This window comes from Charadrius vociferus, unplaced genomic scaffold (assembly GCF_000708025.1).
Source record: "Charadrius vociferus isolate BGI_N301 unplaced genomic scaffold, ASM70802v2 scaffold800, whole genome shotgun sequence".
NCBI classification, from domain to species: domain Eukaryota; kingdom Metazoa; phylum Chordata; class Aves; order Charadriiformes; family Charadriidae; genus Charadrius; species Charadrius vociferus.
The window spans coordinates 503593-515754 of record NW_009646525.1 but is presented as its reverse complement, the minus strand read 5'-3'; the positions used below and the strand labels follow the sequence as shown (position 1 = coordinate 515754).

The 12162-nt window shown below is 40.7% G+C and overlaps 1 protein-coding gene across 1 annotated transcript; it reads right to left on the bottom strand.

Moving 5' to 3' along the window:
* Positions 1-2808: 2808 nt before the first annotated feature.
* Positions 2809-9453, bottom strand: ENPP5 (ectonucleotide pyrophosphatase/phosphodiesterase 5 (putative)). The gene is made up of 3 exons (XM_009885458.1): positions 8589-9453; positions 4572-4748; positions 2809-3179 (listed from the first exon to the last, which is right to left on the bottom strand). The coding sequence occupies exons 1-3, from the start codon at positions 9451-9453 to the stop codon at positions 2809-2811; spliced, it is 1413 nt and encodes a 470-aa protein (XP_009883760.1).
* Between the last annotated feature and the right edge of the window lie 2709 nt (positions 9454-12162).

The window sequence follows — 12162 nt, the reverse complement described above, 5'->3', positions numbered from 1 at the left end:
GATGCATGTTTGGGCAGGTAAGCCCAAGTCCCAGGATGACTGAACAACACTGACCGACTCTGCCCCCTCCTTAAAATCAAGGGTCACTTTGGCTGATGATAGAACTACACCTGTCAGAATTAAGAGTGGAAGTTTAATGAACACCTCTGAGATGACAATCCGGTTATTTTTACATCTGCCATAAGCATTGCTATGAAATTACTGCAATAAGAATTTCTATTAAAGCAGCATGTTCCAAAGTGAGAAAGTGCATAACTGAAGTAGCTACAAGTGAGGATCATCTCCAATTTTCACTGTTACTCCCTTTACGAAGCCTGTAGATCTTTCTTTAAACACACAGTTTGTGTTACAATTTGGTTTTAACTTGCAAATAAGCAAGAAAAGGTGGACTCAATGCATCAATTTGCTGTCTGCCATCCACTTTTTGGAAAGTAGCCAGGGAAGCGATTAGTAACAATTTAGAGGTTTAGGTTTTCTACTTGGACTTCCCCAGCCTCTCTAGAAACTACTGTGAACATCATTCCTTTTTCTTTCACCTTTCAGCTTGAAAAGCCCCTGCAGCATCAGCGAATTAGACTTAAGACAGACCTAATGGTCAGCTCCACTAAGAATCAGCTTTACAGTGTCAGGCACACCTAACCCAGACATTTTCCTTCACTCTTTTCTTAAGAAAGTAGCAATGTAGGAAAACAAGGCAGTACACTCATTGGCAGAATAGCAGAGATGAGTCAGACTAAGTCACACAAGACTTCATACGTATCCCCCAAATGAAGGGGCTGTCCTCCAACAGATCGGCACGTTTCCTGCCTTCCTAAAGCCACTATTACAGCTAGACTTTCAGCATATACCTTAAGTCGTAGTATTTCATTGCTTTCCCTCTCGAGCATTCACTGCACCTAGTTGTGGTCTCTGGAAACTTTCCATATCTGTCTGCAAGACAGCTTAATGCTAAGCAAGTGTCCCTGCCATCACGGAGGAATTCAACAGATTACCTCTGACGCAGTGAGCACCAGCCAATTTGTGACACGGCACTGCAAAGTAACCACCGAGGCAGCGAGAAGTAGCTTCTGAACTCATCTAGATGTCATTCATCAGGTCTGGAATTAAGTTCAGCAAAATGAGTTTTGTACATCAGTTAGTCAGCTTGTTGCAGATCCTTGCCAGGTCTGCTAGCAACCCTCCCAACTGCAGTATTAGACCATTAGTCACACCATTAGTTTGACAGAGCAGATCCAAAGCCAAGATGTTTCCATCTTTGCCCTCTGCTGGGTGCTGTGGATAAAGCAATAAATTGCATTTAAAGAAATACCAGACTGAATATTTGTGCAAATTTTCAAAGAGTTTCTTTCTCCTTCAGGCATTGTGCTCAGAAGCAAACTGCAGAGAAATGCTAACTCACACGGGGAGGGGAAAAAAATTCAGCTTTTAATCAAGTCTGACAACCAGACAACTCTTCTCACTTCATACCATGTTTTTCCTGCAGGCCTCAGCCAGCAGCTTCTCACCTACCATTGAAGTGAGATCATCAAATTAACCACAAATACAATATCAAAAAGATTTATTGCCCCACACAAAAGAATCAGAGTAATATACAATTCTGTTGACTCGGAATTAGTAATTTTCCCTGACAGAGACTTTCCTCTGGAAAAACAAACTCCAGTCTTATACCTTTTTTCATATTAAAGTGTGCTTTTTCAGATTTAAGAGTATATATGGCTTAAGATTCAATACAGCTGTTCCTTAAATTGCACGCTTAACCCTACTCATCAAATTCTAAGGTCCACTCAGACCTATCAGAGGAAACACAAGACAGCAAGCCAAGCTCATGCCTGAGAAGAGTCTCCAGTAACGGATCTGATGTTACACCCAGTGACAAGCTTGACAGCATTCCGAAACCAGCTTGTACCTGTATGTTCCTTAACTGATTCATCAGCCTTACTCTGAAAGAACCTTCTTACCACAGAAACAGAAAAGACACCATTTGGATACACAGGTGTTGTGCTTGTACGTGTCTTTAAACTGCCAGCAGCATGGAACTCCTAGAAAAATCAGTCCAGTGTACAGGAAACAATAGAAAAAGTAAAGACTTATACTTACGTAAAATCATACCTAAAATGATAAAGACCTATATTTACCTAAATTAAAAAAAAAAAAAAAAATCAAGTAGTTTAATGCTGATTGCTTAAGGCAACACCACCTGGATTCATATTTTGGGACTACAATTAACACAGTAGTTTAAAGAAATACGCCTAACTCTAAACACAGACACTTAGCACTGCATGACCTAGCTTAACAATAACATTTGTGGCAGTATTTAGTCCACCAAGCTATACGTAATGGTGATTCATGCAAAAGCTTCCTGGGACAGGGAAGAAAAAACCCCAAAGAAGTCCAGTCACATTCAGTGACTTGTTAGAATCCAAGAGACTTAAAAAACCTCTCAAAGAAAAAAAAAAAAAGTGGGTTGCAAATTAAATCACCATGTAATAGTCTGTGAAGGGCACCTCAGTTGATGTTAAAAGTAGCTCAGAATGAGGTATTCAAGGCCTATTGTCACTACATGTCTACATACATACACAGCTTTCCAGGTTTACCTAGAATATTTTCAACCCCTGAAAGATTAAGTGGTTGTAGGGTGAAACAGAAACATGCTCCTCTTCCGCATAGTTAGTATGTACGGACTCCAGTGTACCAACAGATCAGCATTCATTTCCTTTTACTCCACATATGCTGATCCAGCTCTATTATTTTTTTTTTTTTCGTATAAGCTTATTTTAAGCATCAAACGAGAAATAGAACCAAGTGTTATTAATCTTGCAGCAGTGGCTGGGCAGCTTCAGTATGTGGCATCTGCATGCTATTTGCTTGGGTGAGGATAAAATGTTTAACAAAAACTGCAATAAAAACCATAACAAGAAAGCTGCCCAGCAAGACTCCTAAAACAGTAGCATAGGTGTCTGCTCCAAAGGCTACAGGAACTTCTTCAGCAAGTATGTCTTTCACAGCATTGAACGAACCATTGTTTGGCAGTGGGTTAATACCAAGCAGATGGCACAGTAAGGGGTACAAGTCTGTAGCATTCATGACTTCTTTCGTTGCATTCTTTCTGAAAGCAGGCCCAACTGCCAAAAAAATTGGATGCATTTCTGGTAAGATGTTGTCATATCCATGATTACCAACTAGAAATAAAAGACAGATAAAGGTCAATATTCTGAAGTTGCAAAACAAGCATTCTTTTCCTAGAATTAGCGTAATGCAGAAATGGAACAGCCATAGTTTATTCTTGCAGAAGTTTAGAAGAATCATTTTGATCAACAGCATAGATGTCTCCCAGCAAATACCAAGTCTCAGAATTACAAAGAGAAGATTCCTTAAAAAAAAAAGGGGAGCACTATTTAAAAAAAAAAAAAAGAAAAAAGAAAAAAAAAAGGTAAGTTCACACAGTAGTAATAGCACTGTCAATGGCACGCTACGCTACATCCAAGTTTCCTTGATTTTCCTCAGGGACAGACTTCATCTTTGCAACCTGACCAGATCTCTTAGAAAAAAATAAAAAAATCCATGTAGACAGACTGTCTGTTTGACTCCTAGTAGCAGACAGAACTCAAGCTCTGACTGCTTTGACACTTTGTCCCATTATTTGCACTATCTACTCATCAACAAGGTCACCGGTCTCACTAGCGGGTCTCCAGTAGCACTTCCTTACAGGGGCACTAAAAAGTCTGAACAAGTGAATAAACACCCAGGCACAAAAAGCTGCTCTCATCAGCTATCAACAAATGAAAAACTTGTTAAGTCTTGCAGGTAATGCTCTTCAGCAGCAAATTTTACCAGGTTTTCAATTAAGAAACTTAAGAACTGACTGTATAATACCTCTATTTTTCCTCCTAGCTAACCAAAAGTTACAGTTTACTGTCTCCATTCTCCCTATAATAAATCTCAAAGTGCCAAGTGAGGAACTTAAGTGGGTTTTTTTTCCTCCAAATCACCTAATATGCATCTTACCATACAAGGCAAACAAAAATCACTGGTGTACAGAGACACAATATTCAAAGATTCTTTCTAGCAACAGAATAAGGTTACTGTAAGTGTAAGCATCCACAGAAGTTGAGGACTTTTAGAAAGCATTCTTGTATTTCCAACCCAACCCTCTCCAGTAAGTAAATAGTACACGGTAAAACAACGCTATTCATCCTCTACTCAACAAGTTCAGTTGCAACTTCCTTTTTAATCTCTCAGGAAGTGCTTGTCAGTTTGCTAGATCTCGTAAGAAGACCTCAAGTACACAGCCACTAAATCATGTGAATGATCTTATCTCAGCAAGTTCAATTTTTAGAAACAGTAAACCCAGTTCCCCCTCCCCTAATAGTAGAATGCTTCCTATCCCATCAGGAAAAAAAAAAAACAAAAAAACCCAACATAAATTCTCCACACTTAGCTTCAGAGTTTTCCCTCCCAGTCTTAAAAAAATAAAATAAAAATTAACATTGGTTGAGATTGGGAGAGAAAGTACCATGTAAAAGCTCTGACTAGGAAGATATAGCAAAACACTGTAAAGACAGAATACTTACATTGAAAACCGTCAGACTTATTGTATACAATTTCCCATCCTTTATCAGCCACTGCTAAGATGGGCTGAATTTTACTGTTGTGTTTGTAATGTAATCTATCTGGAATCTGCTCCTTTTTATATACAGTCATGTTGGGATGAGCATTGGCCAAAGCTTCATATACTTCATCCAGTTTACCTTCAAACAAACAAAAGAAACAAAAGACAAAACTTAAACATACTAATATGTTTACTGGCCTCATCAGTAGTTTAAATACACCTGAAAGAAGAGGGCAAAATGCACTTCCCCAAAAGCTAATTATAGCTGTGAGAGACAACAGCAGATTACTGTGAGAAATCCAGAGCGTCACTCACACCTGGCATCAGACTTCACAGCCTATTCCTAAGCAGTAAGTGCCTTGCTAATTTTAGAAAAATCCCTCATTTCATAGTTATCAGAATGTAAGCCTCTCACAAGAATGAGTTAGAAGGCAGTCAGTTAAGTTTCACGGAAAAGAAACCAGCTCCTCCTAACTCCGTGCAAAGCTTGAAAGCAAGAAGGTACCTCCTAAACATCTTTATGAGGTAATGTGCACATTAAGGCCATATTCTGTCTTTCCCCCAGGTGGCTAAGATGACAAGTGACACTTTTGATTTATTTTAAAGCAGTTTAGTTGTTAGTTGCTTTCCTTTAGAAGGCGAAAGAGAGCAGCCACTTTTTTTTTTTGGCATCTCTGAAAACCTATTTTTGGGTAAACTCAGCTATTTATTTCTCCTTGTACAAGATGCTCCAATAAACAGCTACATATTTGACCTCATTTGAGTCCCAGTTTTCTTCTACCACTTTGATGGCTAAGTTTAGCCAATTTAGAAAGAGCAGCTAGTTTGTCACTATGCACCATGTAACATCATAATATTAGCAATTAATTGCCTAGGGATAAGCAAAACTAGCTTGCATTAATCTTTCAATGGAAACCTTCAGGTCACAGTCCAGATGCCACCAACACGTCAGGAGCCGTACAAAGATTGCAGAGGCCTAAGCAGGGAACACATGACAAACATACGAAGGGACAGGTTGGACTGGCAGATGAAGATGGTACTTTTGGTCTAGAACCGTCAGCCACTCTGTGTATTCAATAACAGCTAACAGCACCACCTACTCCTTTGTATTCTTAGTGTCTACTCTTTTCCCCTCCCTAGTCATCTACTGCATGGTGAGTGCAAACCCTCAAGAGCTGTACCAACACTACCAAATAAATAGGCATTTTCCAGCCCCAATTCTTGATTTGCATATTTCCAGTTTCTGAACTTTGCAAAAGTCACTGAACAGCCAGAAAGTAGTTGGACAAGCTGGAACACCAGCGCACGGAAAGGAGGAACCAGGACACACAGACAGGAACACAAAAGCAAGTTCAGGAATCTACATCTGAGCAAGTTTCTTCCATCCCTCTCCTCCATTTAAGCACAGACTCCTGTTGAGGGCTATGCAGTGTATATAACAGACTTCTGTTATATACCAAATAACTCGGCTCCATGACTTATTTAAATACTTTGTGCTACACACATGCACAATTCAGTCAGACAGCTGAGTTCACAGCTAGTCTCTGCAGGCCAGTTTCGGCACGACAAGGTCTGAAGCACAGTTGGAAGATGTTTACATTTTCTTTGTGGCCAACACTGCTGTTTTTAGCAGACGAGTGGGATTTAAGCACATCCTGTCATTTTGACTTATCATTTCTCGCTAGTTCTGCCGTCACAGCGAGCTGTACATCCTGCAGCGGGTGTTCCTGTGAGCAAGCTCTTCTCTGACTGTCTGTCCCAAGAAACAATCGCCTTGATGACCACAAGAACAAGTGCTTAGTTTGACCTGAGACACCACCTGAAGTAAGCCAAGGATAAAATCCAGTCTATTGTTTACAGCGTGCATGGAGTTTTGCATATATCTTACAAAAAAGAAAAAGTCTGGGAGGAAGCACCCAATGTCTTGAAACAAACTGTCTTCGTTTTCCCCCTCTTCCTAGGATCCAGTATAGAAATTCTGGAGGAAATAGATTAATGTACAATGTTTCTTATCTCAACTTGGCACAAAAAAAAGAATCACTAAACTCAGGAAACACAACAAAGGTCAAGATGAAACAGCAAAAGTCCAGCTATGATACAGTTACAGTAACAAGGGACTCTGATCTAGCATTTCTAGGGCTATATTAATAACAAAATTAATTTAATTATGCCACTTTTCTATATGGGATAACAGGGAGGAGAAGCCCCCAAAATAGTAAACTATGATTTTACATATGGTTTTACACTAAAATAGTTATTTTAATTAATATAATTATAATGCAAGAAAAAGGCCAGCATCACCACCTGTGCTACAGGTACCACCTTTGTGAGCATACTGTTAGTTCCATACACACTAGTACACTAGCATGGTTAAATAATGGCTTTAATCCACCTCTCGGGGAAGAAATACACAGCCAAGCAGTTAAAGTAGCAGAAATTGCTGCATTTTTAAACACTCAAAATTTTTCTCAATGTCTCACTAAATTTTACCATTCCCTTGGTTTAAGCAAGACAAATGGAGTAACTGTTGAAGAATCAGTCTTATGTACTTAAGTGCATGTTATTTCATAGCTAGACTGAGACTGAAGCTCACTGTTTTATGATGAAAATTACAGCTGGTAACACAGACGAAAGGAATTTTAGCTGTGCTCAAAACTAATTCTTGTTTACTGGTAGTGTAATAAATATCTGAACCTCTCAGCAAAACCAAATCCAAGCTATTTCTGAAATCCATCAAAATGGCTTTTTTACTATTCTGTCAGCTTATTGCTGCAGAGATACTATTTCTTTTCAGCATTTAGCAGACAGGAGAGTCAGGTTACACACCTTCAAGTTCTCATTTACGGCATTAGGGATGTTTCAGCACTAAAGTTTACTTTTACAACTCCTTTATTTGGTAATGAGAACATCCCGGTCAACCATGTTTTCTCCATTACGATGGAGCTCGCAAACTCAGCTCTTTTATCACCACGGAGAGAAACAGTGCCCAGCTACAAGCACCTGAGTGTGCTCAGGCAGCAAATGATCTCAGTTTGGACATACTAATACTTTAGTCTGAAGTATTCTTCAAACAAAAAATGACAAGACATGTTTATTTACGCATTTAAAGGTAACTTAAGTCTGCAAATACCCTCCCCTCCGGGGCACTAAATACAGAGTGCTATTCATTAGTGATGTAAATGTTACAGAAATCTTAAAAAACACCTTTTCAGAAGGTCACCTGAAAACTCAACTTCCAGATTAGCACCCCTGCCCACACAAAAAAATGCTATTTTCCAGGTTAACACATCTATATCAAATAGTCATAGCTTCTGATGATCAAAATTAAGAGCAGCACCTCTACATCAGCGACACTAAGCATACACCTGACACTTAAGCAACCCTTTAACGACTGCAACCAGGCTTCAGATTTTGATTCCAACAGTATTCTTGCCCATCATTATCAAAATAAAAATGGTATGAACATAACTGGCTGGCTGTTCAGCGTGACGGGAAAAAAAACTAAAGTGAACTACAATAGCTGGCAGCTAATCAAATAGCCAACACAGGCTTTCTTTTTATCAAAGGTTCCCATCTGGTTTCAGTTTACTGTTTGAGTTAGAAATCTAATTCTTCCACTATGGCTTTAGCATCTTGATGAAAGGCAAGATAAGTAACATTCAGTTGTTATCTATCTAGAACGCCATTCATGCTTGATAATGCCGTTAGATTATCTTACTTCTCGTAAGGACTGAAGGATATTTGGCAATATTAGTCAACAACAGACAGATTTGCTCAGTTTTCATTTCAGAAAGTTAATCCAGGCTTTTGACAGAGCTAGCAAAAAGAACAAAGAAGTAGTCCTGCAAGTACTCCTTGTTCAAGGCTGATGCCCTACTGGCATCGGTGCTGCTACCGCCACTTCAGTTAAGGAACAAAGTCTATAAAATTTCGACACTCAAGTATTTTCTTCAGAGAATTTTACTGCTATAGGTCCTACCTTCTTTTGGCAAAATAGCTACTGCAGGAGAATGGTCAACAATTGTATAGAGCTCTCTATTCACATACTGATCAAGCTCAATGAGCCTCTCCGAGGAGGACTGTGACATTCCATGATCGCTTGTGATTATGACATTTATCACATCCCACAGCTTCGCTTTCTTCAGTTCAGTCATAAGATATCCCAGCTTTTTGTCAATATTGCTAATTATCGGTCCCATCAGTGGGTTTTCTGGGCCCAGAATGTGGCCCATCTCATCAGGCTGTTCCCAATATAGGAGACCAAAGTTTATGGGTTCTGCTGATGTAAACCAGTCAATAAGCCTAGCAAGTCTGTCTTCAAAGGAAACAGATTCATTATAGGGCATATAATACGTAGGAAAGACTCCATGTATTTTCACATCTGTTCCAGGCCACATAGCTGCTCCAGTTTTATGTCCTTCCCTCTGGTTTGTTACCCATATTGGGCTGGCTTCTTCCCAGAACTTGGAGTTATGGATATCCATTTTGTTCATAGAGAAAGTTTTGTTCAGAATAGGATCATACATCTCATTAGCAACTATACCGTGGCTTTCTGCATAGAGACCAGTCACCATCGTATAATGATTAGGATACGTTTTTGTTATAAACACATTAGTGACCTGTTTGACATGAACACCGTTCTCCATGGCGTAATGAAAATTGGGAGTTGAGACTTTATAGATGTAATCCCATCGAAATCCATCAAAAGATACTAGCAACACTCTGGGCTGGGCTGGCTGGAGAGACAATGCGCTTGGAAGAAATAGTAAGAAAATAGCCAGGACTTTCCAATAACAGTTCATGGCTGTTCTGGAAGGTATTCGTCCCCTCTTCTGGGGCAACATGGCGTCTGTTGAGGAGAGACAGAATATTTGTTTGCATTAACCTGTTTGTCAAAGTCATGACTTAGTTGTAAGAATGAGTAACCTAAAATATTCCTTATGTATTTATACAGCTTGTCTTACTAACACTGAGCACCCCAAACATAGGAACGAGACCTTTTACCTATCAGTTATACTGACATCCCAATTTTAGAGATGGGAAGTGAGACACCACAATTTGTTGAATGAAACACAGTTCGCAAAGCAACTTCTTTATCCAACACCAGCCCAAGCTCTTCCCTTGTTCTTCCTGCTCACAATACACAGGAACTGCTGCTCTTGCAATTTGACATGTTTTGAAGTATCTTCTGTACTCAAAGTTGTAAGAAACTGTTCTATGAGAAAGCTTCTGCTTGTTACGAGTTAAAATGTAAACAAGGGCAGTTCTCACCTTGAGAATAACAAGGTCCAACCCCACCAGAACTTTATAACCCCCATTAAAATCTCTGGAGCATTACTTTTCCGCGCAAGCGTGGCAGAGACGCACTAGCATCATGTGGCAGAGCAGCGGGCGGGAGCAGGAAGTACACACTGGAGCTGGAGGACTCTGCACCTGCACAGCTCCCACCAGGGAGGTGGGACCAGCTAGAAATCCTCACAGCTTCTCAGCCCTGACACTTGGTATGGGATTACTAAATGTGCTGAGGACAAAAACTAGCAAATGAGCTTTGAATTTCAGACACAGCAGAATATCCATGAAAAGGTTTTGCCGATTAAAAGGTGTCAGATCAAGAATTAAGAGAAACAAATAGCATGAACATCAGTTTCCCAACACTTTATCTCATCTCTAACCTGGTCACAGCTTCCCTATGTAACCCAGCTCTTACTGATCAACTAATTCTGACACTTACTACCAAAGGTCACTTCTAGCGTACAGACAGCTTTACAAACAAGAACGTATACAAGTCATGCAAGTCAGTGTGCAGTTTAAGTTCTTCAAAGTAAACACTTAGGTCTCTGAATGGATTGGAAAGAGGTAGTTGAAAGATTCAGTGGTACAGTTGTGAGCCACTGGAAATACTACGATTTTCAAGCAAGCATCATCTGTGCTTTCCAGACAAATACCACTGCTACCTGAGCGCAAGCAGCACGAAGTATGCAAGACACAAGAAATATGATGCAATGCCCATCCATGAACTGCATGAGATGGTGACCAGTACACACTGTACCCTAAAGCACTGGCTCCCTAGCTAAACATTCAACACTAATTCTAGTCATATGACTCAAGGATATGGATTATTCCTAGCTATGACTGGCATTCCTTACCTAATAGCATGACATGATATGACATATAACTTCATATTGTAATGGGTTGTACTCCCCTGTCTGTTTCCCTCTGCACTTCCCAAACACTTGCTTATTCAAAACTGTTACCTAACTCAAAATAAGTTCCCTTTAAGAACCCTCAACCCAGGATTTCCCTATCTGTAACTGTTCTAAAATTTCATGCTAATATTGCCCACTTCTTGCTCAACAGCATCAGTCAACCACAAGACCAGACACTGTTCCATCCAATCCTGCATGTGGACTGTACTGACACTCCACACAGTTCCCTTTAGGCTCCCATTTTTCAGCAATCCTCTGGAACAAGTCACTACTGAAATTTGGCTGGAAAACAGTAATTGCGTAGCCAATAAATCCATATTAATATCCAGACAACATAAATATCCTATTTAATATAAAAAGTTACAGTGTAACAAGCATCTGAATACCACTGCAATGATGGAACAGGATTTGTCATTTTGGTTGAACACCAAATATAACTTCCAGGGGAAATTTTCCTACTCCAGTCCCCCCGCTAAATATCTTATATTTACACTGAAAAACAGCATAGGCACTGCTGACTTGCAGGTAGTCAGATGTTACACGGAACTTGTGTGTCTCCCAAAATTAAAATCCAGGCGTAAAGCCCTGCTAAGAAAGAAGTGACACTTCAGAGGCAGAACTCCCCTTTCAGCAAACACCACACACCCACAGGCTGCGGAATCACTCGGTTTCACCCACTGTGGGATTTCCTTCAGCTGACCCTGAAGGAAGAACAGAACAGGCTGTCGGGTCCACTTGCACCCACCCGCCAAATTAAGTGTAACCCATGGCCAAGTCATAAATTCCCCCTTCTGGGGAGTGACCAGTATGAAATTAGGTCCTCTCGAGTGAAATCAGGTCCTTACTTCTCAATTTTACACAGTCAATGATGTCAACATCACCTAATCTTTTAATTGCATCTTTTTAATAATGAATAATGGTGTGTTGTTTTGGGTTGGTTTTTTTTTTCAAGGTCTTCACTGGGTACAACCTGAGCGGGTCTCTCTGCTGAAACCCTGCACCACAAAGCACAACTCCGGGCTCCTGAAGAGGCTCTGTTGGGACGAAGGTGTCCGACTGCCCGGGACAGGGAGCTGCCACACGGACGGACAGACAGACAGACAGACAAGCGCCCAGGGACCCGTTCAGCTGCCAGAGGAGCTCAGCACACAGAGGAATGACACGGGCCGGCCGGCATTCCCCTACACAGCCGCCTCCACCCGCGGCCGGACACCTCCGTGACAGGTTTCCCTCACCCTGACAGGCCGCCCGCGCCAGGCAACACCCGGACTGCACAACCCCACGCTTCCACACGCAGGACGGCCCCAACCGAGGCCCACTCGGGCCTAACGAACACGTCCCTATATC